This window comes from Drosophila tropicalis, unplaced genomic scaffold (genome assembly GCF_018151085.1).
Source record: "Drosophila tropicalis isolate 14030-0801.00 unplaced genomic scaffold, ASM1815108v1 contig_859, whole genome shotgun sequence".
Taxonomy (NCBI): Eukaryota; Metazoa; Arthropoda; class Insecta; order Diptera; family Drosophilidae; genus Drosophila; species Drosophila tropicalis.
Window position 1 is genome coordinate 1983798 of NW_027173353.1, and position 13878 is coordinate 1997675.

General features: G+C 34.9%; 1 protein-coding gene across 1 annotated transcript in view; it reads right to left on the reverse strand.

Moving 5' to 3' along the window:
- Window positions 1-8627, reverse strand: part of cnc (cap-n-collar) — a 37014-nt gene extending 28387 nt beyond the window's left edge. The window contains exons 1-3 of the mRNA XM_068297943.1: window positions 8537-8627; window positions 6976-7184; window positions 4155-5705 (exon numbers count right to left, since the gene is read on the reverse strand). Of these exons, the coding sequence (XP_068154044.1) occupies window positions 4155-5264 (1110 nt within the window). The 5' untranslated portion in view covers window positions 5265-5705; window positions 6976-7184; window positions 8537-8627. The remainder of the gene's footprint in view (window positions 1-4154; window positions 5706-6975; window positions 7185-8536) is intronic.
- Window positions 8628-13878: the final 5251 nt, after the last annotated feature.

Sequence of the window (13878 nt, forward strand, 5' to 3'; positions counted from 1 at the left end):
ACATATGTATGTACCTTACATATATCGGTCTTTATAGCATTTCAATGAAACTAGACGATCAATCAAAAGGGGGGGCCGGTCATCAAAATATTGACACTTGCAACCATTTGTTGCAACAATTAGTCCACCACAAACTGAGCCGATTACTGCTGGACAACCGCAAGGCTATGCGGCGGCGATGTAAACGCTATTTAGAAAGATAAATGGAGTTTTTGATCCTCAACGGATATTCTTCTTGGACACACTGAAGGCACTGGAGGCGGTAAATCATAAGAAAAGAGTCAAGTGAAAGCAAGAAAGCGGCAATGTAGAAAGTGAAGAATATACATACAACAACAACAAAAAAAGGAAAAGAAATGCAACAGGAAGGCTGAGGTAAAGGCAAAGGCAAAGGCAAAAAGGCGCACTGGATAAGAGGGAAAGACTCAAACACGTCATTAATAAAGCCTCGCAAAAGATTTTGATGACACCTGAACTGACAGCAGCACGATCGTTTGCTGACTCTAAACGAGGAGTCCAAAAATCACTTCAGTATTTGGGTAACTGTGGGATACCAAGAGACAGAAACAGGAGATGGGAACAGATTGTTAAAGGCAAGACAAGTGTGCGGCGTGTGTACACACATATATTAATCATTCAAGCCCCCCCGTTTGGTTTTTTATGCCACCAACAAAGTCGACCACAAAACATAAAGTGTCCCGAGAAGTGTGTGCACAAATACTGGCGTCCTGTGGCAATAATTTTTGCGGTTTTTCCCTACCCCCTTCACATCTTCAACCAACATAATAACCGTTCATTTGTGTCATCCAAAATAGTTTATCAATGGTTACACATTATGAATTATATGACGATTTGACGATTCAAATGAACAAGTCTGGCCACCCATAATCAATTTGACATCTGAACTGTATGTATGAGTGTGTATGTGTGTGGTTTTTTTGCACACCACCCCACACAATGTGCACTATTGTTGTCTCGTTCACGCTTAGGTTCTTGGTATTAACCGTAATTAACGGTATTTAATTATGGAAATTAACAATCCAGCGAGCACTGTGAGAAAACACAACACAACAAAAAAGTATCTGCGAATTTTAGATACAATGTGTTTGTGTATGTGTTTGTGTGTATAAGTTTTTCCCCTGCATACTTTTTTTTTCCTCCTTTCAGGGGGCAATTAAGTGCAAAAATGCAAAGTAATTATAGGCAAATGATTTTTCAATTTACAGTCTCTCTTCTTTTTTTCTTCTTCTTCTTTTTTAAACACTTTAAGCAGCCATGTGAATAGAAAGTTTATACGAAATGATATTTTGAAATACGTAAGTTTAAAGACACATTGGTAGAAATGTTTGGGTACATAAGGAAATTAAACCGACCGCTAGGTATATATGCATATGCCTGTACTCCTCGTTTAGACACATTGTTGTTGAAGTTTTTTCTTTCTCTTTTTATTTTTTTGGGAAATTTCAGCGTCAACTATTTATGATTTTAATAGAACGTATTCACTAGAAATCGTCATAGCACAGACTGAAAATTGTTTTGCCTCATCGACTTGGTTTTGTAGGGCCCCACGAGGCATTCGTTTTTTTGTCTGATTAGCTTGGTTGGCAATAAAATATTTGATTATTATTTTTTTTTTTTTTTTATTCAAAATTGATAAAGTTTTGTTTTTGTCTGTGCTCCATCAACCAAACACATGCCGAAAATGTTAAGAAATTTCTATAGATGTATGTATGTTTACGTAGTAGGTAAGTGAACTGATAAGGGCTAGGCATATGTATTTATATATAACATCTGTCTATTTTTTTTTTTTTTTGTTTTTCTAATAAGTACTTGCCAATTGAAAATCTATCAAACTTAACTGAAAACAAATTGATAATATTCTTATCTCTGAAGAACGAAATTCAAATCTAAAACTGTTACGAAAAATTAATCGATAACAAAAAAGAGCTTAAAGCTTTTTTCCAAGAAAGAGCTTTCTTTCAAAGTCCGTATTTCGCAGTTGCGGCGAATTCCACTGTTGAAGAGAACTCGTATGGCAAAGAGAAAGAGAGAATGGGAGAGCGCTGAATGTGGTCGTGGTGAGTATAAAATGCCGGTAAACAGCTGTTTATCTGCTAAATGCATTTTGTTTCTCACCATTTTAACACGAGATGAAAAAAATATATGAACTTGAATTAACCATGATAAGTTGAATTAATTTGTTAAGAAAAATAATATTCCCTACAGAAAAGGAGTCTTCGGCTTTCGTATATCCTGCAAGTGAAAGATTTTCTAATAAGAGATCTTATTTATATTTTATCAACATTAAAATTGGTGTTAAAAAACCCTCTAAATGTTTAAATACGACAGGGCATCTACTAGTCCACTTTGAGCTCTTTGAAGTTGATATTCTTTGAGTTTGTCATTTTTTTTTTTTTTTTTTGTATTTCTGAGATACGCTTTGCTTACAATTAGCGAAACTTGAACAACCAGCATAAGGTAGACGACATTCAACGCATGTGTTTGTGTGTGTATGTATGTGTGATGAGGTCACTCACGCACACACTAATACAGAGTTAACTTTTAACTCTACAATTAATACAGGTGCAAAAGCACTAGAAGCATAGTCTGATGATTAATGAAGTTAAACCAACCATCCATAAATGGTGCAGAGAAGTAGTCACATTTCTGTATACACACATATACATACATACATACAATATGTATAATGGGCATTTCATTAAAAATGCAATCACAGAAAATTTTATATGCAAATTAAGCAAAACCAAAAGAAATCATTTGTCCATGTAAAATGAAACAACAGCAATAACAACAACAACAACATTGGAAAATGAATTGGAAAATGGCAAGAAAAGTGGCGACTCGAATACGAATTGCATTTTGTATACGATGACCCACTTGATTATGCAATGTGAATACGAAGAAATGCATAAAATATATCATATAAATATATAAATACATATATGTACATATGTATGTATAAAATATATTTATGAATACATAATACATACATATATATACCATACTATATAGAGTGATATGTATACAATATGCTCAAGAACAAAAAAGTTTAAAATGGAAAAGATTTTGTCGTTGTCGTGACATGGACAAAAACAACAATAAAAAAAAATAAATTTCGAAAATAAAACATTCTCTTAGTCACCTCAGCAGCCTCTCATACAAACAACAGCAACAACAACAAATTGGTGTGTGTGTATAGTATATGCAACTGTTTGCATATTTAAATTGCACATGATGATGACAACATTCAATTCGATTTGTTAAAAATAACATCAAAAATCAGTTCCAGAAAGAGAGAGAAAGAAAGAGTGTGTTCAAATTTTTAATAAACATTTTCAAGTACACTTTGATAGGTGGGCAATCATCGGACAAAAGGGGGTATAAAGAGGGGATCTCCCTCGATAATATTTAAAAAACAAAATTGAATATTAAATGCTTCGGCCAAATTGATTATACATACTTTTTTTTTTAATCTCTAGCCTTTTAATGACCTAATTGCTTCACTTAATACATATGCATTTATGTTTCGTTAGCGAAAAATTAGAGAAAGTTATGCAAAAACGGTCAACACAAATCGCAAATTTCTAATAAATTGATTTCATATGGACTTTTTGAATACCCTGCAGCAGTAGGCAAACCGAAATACTATAATGACTTGGCTTTTGAAAATATTTTCCATACACTCCTAATGGAAATTGATAACAATTAATTCAACTACTTGGGCATAGTCACGATGAAACAGAAGCAATGTATACTCTGATAATCCAAACTGATAAGCGAAAATAGTCAATCATTCCGTATGGAAAGATAAATTTTTGTATGCGAATCAAAAACAAAAGTAAACAAAACAAAAAAAAAGAAACACTATGCTTAGCAGGAAAGACGGAAAGAATAAACCAAAACTACAAAATACATTTGCAATTTGAATAGGTCAAAAGAGTTGAGACCCTCCATCCATCTAGCCAGTCATTTGATATGTAAATATATTCTGGGAAACGACGATACGTGAATGTCTGTCTCTATAAAGAGGTATTTGGTTATTTCTCGGCCATTGATGGGTAAAACTATATATAGAAATTGGTTTTGAAATACAATTCTAGGGTTTGCTAGGGTGTAAAAATGATTACAGTTACCTCCTCCTCCACCACCTCTTCCTTTATGTCTACAGCAACTTCCACCTCGTTGATAAAGGGTTCGTTAGTGGTTAGACCCTCAACGGCACAGGCATTTGCAATTCCAGAACCAATAGCTCTATTAACTTCATTGTCATCATTATCATTCTCATCATTGGCATCATCACTGGTCTCACGAAATAGTCGATTGAGTAGTAGATCATCGTCCTCGTCGTTGCCATCGGGACCAAATTGTTCAACAATTGAACTGCCGACATTACTGGGATGTGGAGTACTGTCATTCAACGCATTGGCATCTTCTAACGAGGTCAATCCACCGGCAAAACCATGCAATAAAGCTGCCAGATTAAGATCCAAATGAGTACTATTCGGTGATTGCTGTTGACCATCTTTAAGTGGCAAATTTGCATATGGAGTGGCCAAGGGAGGCAAATCATTAAAGTCCAAAAGATCAGCCAAATTTTGTTCCAAAATCGAACGTGTTTCCTGATTCGTAGATGTGGGAAAACTGGGCAGTTCTCCGAAACTGGAACCGCCAGCAAGTAAATTGTAACTGTGATTGTGACCAGTTGATAGCGATGCGGTATCTATGTGCAGTTCACCCAAGGTGGAACCACTCGTTGAACCTGTGCCAGGGACGCCAACGCCACCACCAGCAGAAGCACTTGAACCACCGACAACAGAATTGCCAGAGGCTCCTCCGGTAGGATTACTTTGCATATCCTGTAGAGCAGTTGTCTGGATGCTACTATTGCCAGTGGTGTTATGAAGATTCATCACCAAGGCGCTGGCATTGAATATCGTGGGCAATTTACCCTCACCAGATCCCCGGCCATCGTTGCTACCAATTTCATAGAAGGGTAAGAAATCCTCGATTCGTATTGGCGGATGGATATCTTTGCGATTGCCATACGGATGTTGCGTCTCAATCATGGGCACTGTACGTAACATTTCCAACTCCCAGTTACCATCGCCGCCATAATGAGACAATTCCAATTGTGATTCCCGATCCCAACGGCCGAGCAAATAATCGGGATCGACATGTAGCAGGCTCAAGGCCAGAGCCAAATGAAGCATTTTCATGGCATAAGATTTTTTGTTTGAGATCATTTTGTTGGCTGTTTCAGTTAATAATGTTGATGACGATGATGATGGTGATCTTGAGGTTACAAGATGTCTGGTTGTATTTGTGTGTGTGGGTGTTGACAAGCTGCTACTGCATCACCGGCCCCCACCGCACTGCCAGCATCCGTCCAGCGGATCACAACGGTTGAGTCCGCTCTCGCTGTCCGTTCAATGACGTTTCCTTGCGTTTTGCTTATTCGTTTTTGCTGCGGCGCAACATTTGTTTAAATCGCAATTCTTTAGGCGGCAATGATGTCTCAACCGACCCGTCCCGTCTTCTTCTCCTCCACCGCCACCACCTCCTCCACTCTGTTGATTTGTTCAAAGTTCTTGTTTTTCTTCTCGATAAATACATAAGTAGTATATATTCATCAAATATATAAATATCTATATAATTCTGCGTTGTCCTCGTTGGCTTTTGTTCTTCTGTAAGAGTAAGAGGAAGAGAAATATGGAATTAGTAAACATGGCAATTCAACTTATCTACATAATATATTAGATGAAAATGCTTGATGTATGGACAAACGGACGTGTTCATATTATTTTTACCTTGATCATATTGGCGTTGTCTAAATACATTCATACGTACATATACCTATTCGTATAAGGAAGCATGTTTTTTTAAAATTGTCAACAAAAGATAAGTAGGCAAGAGCATACTTGACAAATGTAAGTAATATATTGTTGGGAACCGTTCCCAAATTGGCTTTTTTACAGTCTTTTTAGGATAATCAATAAACGCATTAATTACCATTAATTATAAAAATAGCCCTACTACAAACGTCAATAAGCTGTTTAAGCCTCAACTATAAATCCATTTAGATGTTTTACCTTTTAGTTATTCATTTCTACTAAAAAAAAGCACGTAGCACTTAAAGACGAAGAAGAACTTGCACTGATATAGAACTTGTCAACTTGATCAGTCATTAGATATTGGCGAGGGTATAAGAAACGCAATGCTTAAACATTTGAAACCCCCTTGAGTCATGGTTATATGATACCGGAAATTAATTTGCGTATCCAACAGATTAAGATAGCCTTGCAGTTCTTATTAACAAAGAAAAACAGCAAATTGAAGTTTTGAAGAAAATTATTGTTTAAAATCGTTCAATAATAAATAAAGGAATTCAAGTCTATGGCAATTTGTTTGTTTGTATTAATATTTTATGCATATATACGCACTTTGCTATTCCCACAGATGATTATTTTCTAAAAACGCATTTAATATGAACCCCATTGCTGTTGCTGTCGCCCCCGCACGCAGCACCTCAACACGGCGGCCAACTAACTTGGCTAACATTTTACAAAGGAACGACCCAGACATGGGCTTTGGCTTTGAACTTGAACTTGTTCAAGGTCTTTTTTGTGCGCACACATTCTGTCCCAGCCCCATTCACAGTTCAAGGACACAGACATGGCCCCAAGCGAAATGTGGAAGAAAAAAAGTGTTAGGAAAAAACTTTCTTTGTTATTTTTTTTTTTATAAGAATTTTAAAAGCAAGTTCGATTAGCCGACCAGAAGAAGAGAAATACATATGTATTTATGTATGTATACTCATACTAATGCAATTCAATTTTCAATGAGGCGAAAATGAATGTGAATGATTTTATTTGTGTACTTGTGTATGTGTGCGAGTGCGAGTGAGAGTGATGAAATTTTGTATGTGCATGTGTGTTTGTGTTACAGTGCACTCACCTTTTTGGTTCTCCAACGAAAAATTCTTTCGATTTCTGCTGCTGTTGCTGTTGCTGCTGGTTGATGACTTTACCAACGTTAAAACTTGCGGCGCAGTAAATTGTTCTTGGTGTATTGGGTTTTTGTTTGTTTGTTAATTTTTAATAAATATCTTTTTAATATTTTTCCACAATTAATGTGTACACTTGTTGCATTAAATTAAATTTCAACTGATTTTTGTTTTTTGAAAAAAAATGATTTGTTAAATTTGTTGAACGTCCTTGAACTTGTTTAATATACTTTCCCTCTCTCTTTCGCTCTCATCTCTCTTGCGCTATGCAAAAAGGCATGTCTCTCTCTTTTTCAATTATCAAATTATTTGCTGCATTTAATTTACAGTTTTAACTTCGACAGCTGTTGCTTCTTCTTCTATGTCTGGCTACGCAGTTTACCTGTTTGTGTGTGTGTGTGTATGTGTGAGTGCGTCTCTGTGCGTGTGGTGAAATCTTTAAAAAAATATAATGATAATTTTTGCTAGTTTCTTTTTTTGTTATTTGCAATATTTTTTGTGGTTTGCCTTTACATTGTTTTTTTCGTTTCTTTGTTTGCTTTGATCACCCGTTTCGGTTTCATAGTCTGACTCACATAAACACACAACACGCTCACACACAACACGCACACACATGCACATACATGTAGCAGCAAAACAACGCAAATGCTGATATTTTGCTTCTTCTTCACCTTTTCTTTGCTTTTCTCCCTGGCTTACACACAAATACACAAGCAATAATTAATTTATGCATTTAATTAAACGCTAAAACGTTGGATTTTAATAGGACAAAACGAAAAGTATGAGATTTACTTTAGAAACTTCGAGAATAACGTAACAACAAATCGTTTGTGTGTAATTATTGCTGCGCCGGTTTCGTATTCACAATTCGCTTTTGCTTTTGCGCTTCGCCGTTCGCACTTTGTATCACAAATATAAAATAGAAATTATCATTTTGATTTTTCTCTTCACACAATTTCGTGTTGTTGTAAGCAGCTTGCAACATTTCAAAGTCAGCTGAGCGCAACAAACATGGACAATAAAAGAGATAGAGAGAGTAAATGAAAGAGAGCGCGCTTAAGGGAAAATCTAATTGCTGAATTCAACTAAAGCTCGGACTCTGTTGCTAGCCTGTTGGTTGTTGTTGTTGCTGTTAATGCTGCTGGTTCATCCACCACCACAATGAGTTGCATTTATTTAGTGGTGCATGCAACTTAAAAACCAAAACAGGAAAAACATTAGTTTACTAATTTGTTGTTCCGCCAAAAACACGCACTCACTAACTAGCACTAGCACACACACACACACAAACACAAACACATAGAAATATGTTTCTTTGCTTTTCTTTCAGTTTCTTTTTCGCCACATACGCACCGCTACAATCACACTCACACACACAAACAATATGTTTTAGCACAAAGTCTAGTTAAAAAAAACGTGTTTTTCTTTCTTTGTTTTTTATGTGTCAACCAAAGACAGTCTTTCTTTTCCGCTTTTTCCCTTATTCTACTTAATCTTTTTTGGCAATTTTACCGCAACGTCCGTCTGTTCAGCGCGATGTTGATTAAAGGAATGGAGATGACACTATCGGCATACCATCGAGTTGCGGCTAGACGAAGATTCTCACCAAAAAGCTTAAAGAGCTTTCGATAATTTCGATGACACCGCTGTGCTATCGAACTTCGCATAACGCAGAAAACCGCCAATTCTTTTTTTTAAACTTTTTATTAAATATATTTACCATACTTATGGTATCTAAATCTTTGTCGACAAAATAAAAAATAAAGGGTTTGTCTTTGTGATGTCATATATTAGAAATATTTTACCAAAACTGTTTGTGAATTTCCGACAAATTTGGCAAATTTTTGTTACTTAGAGCTAGAGCTGTTACTAACACTTTTTGCCCACTTTGACAAGTGGATTAATAAAAACTGAATTGTTGGTAAATTGCAGTGTATTCCCATTCTTGCTTATGTTCTAATATTCTGAAATATTTGTTATTTTCAAAAATTGTTCTTCTAAAAACAATGTGGCAATAAAAATTGCGCGATTCAGATTACGGTTTCGCTGATATTCAAAAAAACTACCAAAGCTGTTTTGCAAAGCTTTTACCGCAAAGCTTTTGTTGCCATGGTTCTATATCTAGCCAATTATTGTGGACATTTTGAATAGATTCATGTACTCGCAATTGATTTTTGATACTTTCTATATACTATATTGCCAACTTACCAAAGTTGAGTAGTCGAAACCGTTGGCGGAATTGAATCCGAAATTGTAAACAGTTTGAGTTTGTGTCGTGACAGGTGTTGGTGGGGTATCCAGGGAAATCGATACAGGTGGTGACGCCGACAACTTGGCTGGGGTTGAGGCAACAGTTGGTTTGATTATCTTCATGAACTTGGGTCCTCTAATTGGCACCTTTACAGTTTTCTTTGGATTAAATTGCGTTTTCATTTTCGAAGCCAATTCCTTTTCGTAGTCGGCATCAATGTCCTTAACCGGAGAAAGCGATTGCATACGTGGTAAATCTTCCAAATCAATCATTTTGATGGTTGTTTATAAACATGCAACTGCAAAAGAATAGACTTTTATATAGTATATTCATAGGGCATTAATTAGCATTTCGGTATTGTTTTGTTGGCCCACTCTGATTATCAGTTGACATTATTGTATTTCTAAAATAGAAAAGTGAATCATTCGGTTCCCCTTTTTATAGACATGTGTATGTACATGCGTTAAGTCCTATTGTTGTGACTAATGGCATCCTAACGATTGGACTAACATTATTGCCTTAAAAACCAACGTGAAATATAATACCGACTTTAAAGTACTCTAAAATTAAACAATTATGACTTCCATTTGTATATTTTTACAATAAAAAGCTTTTCTTAAAAGTATTGCATCCCTTCAGTAGAGTATCATATTTCAATTATTTGTTATCATTTGCTTTGATAAGGGTTAAGTATCAGGTTAAGTATCCAAGTAAACACTGATATGTCCAACTTGTGTGTAAAACTAAATATTGATAAGACAAAGTGCTCATAATAGCAAATACAACAACTCTACACCCTTTCAATATCATATCCTTTTACGAAAATTGAGCAAACAAAGTAAATGAAAACCAACATTAACCAGAACCAGACTAATTTGCATGCAAACTTTAAATGTTTATACTATAATTTTTCTGTTTACATATCGGAATTCATTTTTTTTTTTTTTTTTGCATTTACAGTGAAACCCACAAGCAAAGCTATAAATATATTGACTATAGTAAATTAAATGGAATCGTATTCGATACAGTATTGATTAAAACCTTATCTAGAGTTGATTGTGAAAGGCTCAAATGATTTTATTGCCATGCTTATGGTTGGTTCGTTTATACGAAGGGTGTACTGTATCCATTTGCGAATTTTAATTTCAATGCGATTCTCAGATATTGCATCAGAACATGTTATATGCATCTATTATATTATTAACTATAAATGACATTTGAACGACTAAAATCATTAGCCAGAGCTACTACCTGTGGGAAACAAAAAAATGAATTTAATATATTCTCCACATGGCTAAACTAGTTGGCCTAGACCACCTTCGATGATCAAGTCATTTAAAACCCTTAGTTTAGCAGTAGTTTTTACGATCACAGCTTTTGGGCAAGCTTAGTTAGACTCTAAGCTAAATGTAAGTAGCCTACCTAAGACAATGTAATTAAGTAAAGTTAATAATTCGTGACATGAATTCACAAAAAGTTTCAAGAGAGACTACCGACTCGCTAAATTGTTCACATCAGGTGAGAGATAAACCATAAAGAAGAAGTGAAATTGAGAGAGAGAGAGAGATAAAGATCATCAGAGTCGGGTGAGAGACAAGATCTTTACATATGTTTTCGAATGGATAAACATAAAGCTAAACTTCCCAATATATCTGTGTCATCACGTTCAGGTATTCAATTATTTTAATTGCAAATCTGTCAATTGTGAAATTGTTTTCTGGCCAAAATTCATAGAGATTTTAGGCGATTGTTTCCGTCGCGAGACAAACAAAGAGTACAAGTGTTTGCGTAGCCTTTAGATGACAAAGAAACCAGTTTTCTCAAATACCCTATATTAAGAGTATACATTTAATCGTACAGAAGAAACAGATGAGAAGAAATTAATAAACTAACTTGCAAAAATATCATAATGTAGTTGTTAACTAACTTTTGTTATTCTCAAAGTTCTTCTAAAAAATTCTCTAATTGCGAAAATATTTGCTTTAAGAGTATGCTAAATTTGGTGTCTCTCCTAATGTTTTAATATCTCCATCTTGTTTTTTTTTTTTTTTGATAAAACGATTTCAGCTTTTGCCTCGCTCTTGACGCAAAAGCGCGAATTACAATTTAAATAAATGTGTTCAGACTGAGGGAGGGAAGGAGGGGGGCGCGCGAGAAAAACCCCATATCGGGTGAACAAAGTTCAAGATATATGTATACCGAGTCTCTGGATATCAAACATCAACATGTTTGTATTGATTTAAGCAATTAGAACTAACTAACTTCCCAAAGTCCAATGAGGAGAGTGTGTCATGTATTAAATGTCTAGAATAATTGCTTTTTGAGAAATTTCAAATCCACTTATATGTCGTGTCATGCCATGGATACCTACTTATTAGCACATCGACAATTGAGGGCTATTATACAAATAATCGAATAAACATATATCCATAGAATGTCTATATATACATATGTATGTATATATGTGTGTGTGTGCGTGTGTGTGTGAGGGTGTATATCTTAATCAACAGAGCGTCAAAACATTATGGCAATGAAGCGGAAATGAAAAACACGGAATTGTCCAACAGTTATTAAAAAATATGTTATATACAATTTTTTTTTCGGGGAAACTCAACCTACTATTATTTAATAAAAGAGAGATTGCCACTTTGGTGGAAAAAAATTCAAAGACGAAAACAATTGCAAACACTGTGAGTAATTACTTAAAAAATAAAAACCATTTTTTTTATTTGTTTTTCTTTTCTTTTTAAATTAAAATAGGTTTAAAAGAAAATGCCATTAACCAGTTTTTCGTTCACTGATTATACATTTAATATTAAGATTTAAGATATTTTCATTTGCAATGAAATTTAAGTCTATTATTTACACTTTGACTAAACAGTTTATAAATTCACATTTGTACACAATTTTCAAACATTTAAAAGTTGTTTTGAAAAAATAATTTTTTCTTAGTGTATATTTAAGTATACAAATTAACATTCTCACACACGCACACACACACAGATACACCCGTTGGGCAAAATTCGTAAGAATAATAAATGTAAATATGTATTTATTTATAACACAATTGTTGTTGCCATTTTGGCCACAGTTAAGGGACTCCAAAAACGCTTTGAAATAATGATGATGATATAGTACAAACATTAGTATGTGTGTGTGTGTGTGTGTGTGTTTGTAGATGTTAATGCTAATACCAATACCGACAAACCGGCTAATTTATGCAAAAAAAAAAAAAACCAAAATGAAAAAAACAGGCCATCAACATTTTCGGCATTTTATTTTGTAGTTTGTTTTTTGGTTTAGTTTATTTTTTCTGTTTAGCACTACGCAATTTCCATTTAAGTTATAGAAATAGAGAACTGTTTGTTGAAAAAGAGCAAACAACAGGGCGAAAAAATATTCCTGGATTGCATAGTATAATAAAATATAGGGAAAACCGAAAGATAAAGAGTGTAAGAGAGAACTAACAGGAAGAGAATGTATGTACATATATTGGGGTGTATGCATGTTGATAGAGCTAGCGCTTACACCTAGAACTAACGGCAGACACACACACACACACACACATTGAGGCGACACACGCGCGTAATTGTTGTTTGGAGTGGGGTTTGCTTGAACGGCGCAATTTTTATTTCATTTGTTCAATTAAACAATTTTCACTTTAACTATGAACTTTTAACTTGCACATTATCAACCGTACATTGTATATATGTAGAAAGATAGATATATAGATATACATACATATTCAATTGAAATTTCACTTGCAGTAATTTTCTTTTTGGACACTTTTTTACAGTTTTTCTGGTTGACTTTCAAAAAGCCCGCCACTTTTACACACACACACAGAGAGAGAAAGAGAGCAGAACGCAGATAGAGAGCACAAATATGTGATTAAGAGAGCTTTGTTGTGATTTTTTGTATTTTCTTTTGCTAATATTGCGTATACGTCGGTTGGGATCGAGACAATTTGTGTAGTGTAAGAGCAAAAATTGAAGAGCACAAAAATAGCGTGTAGTCGCTTTTAACGTATTCACTGAACGGTTGTTCAAAACACACTGACAAACCAAAAGCCGAACGTTCAGCTGTTTGCCGTTCAGCGGCGTTCGCGAGTCCCCCAAAAACATGGCACGCTTGGTGATAAAAAGGCAAGCCATGCCAGCAGGGCATACACATAGAGATAGCGATTCGACGACAACAAGTGCACAGATGACGCTGATTTCCACTCACTCTCTCTCTCTCTCTGTCTCTTCGTCACCCTAACAGTCTTAATCTAGCTTTCTCTCTTTATAGAAGAAGATTTGCCGTTTGTTTCTCTGTAGGTACATTTGTATATTTGTATGTATTAGAGAAGAATTGTATATGCCTACACATACATACATACGTATAGACATGGCACGCTCTAGAATTCAGTTGTTTTTATGATACACTTTATCAGGAAATACATACAGATACATAAAAAGAATGCCGTTAGATCCTTTACTATAGACAGTGGCTGATCATATCTTGAGCAAAGAGAGTGTTAAATAAGACTCTAATTTACTTTAGTTGCGGTCTTGCGCATCTGCTAATATTTATTCAAGTTCTATTCTTAAATTTATTTTTA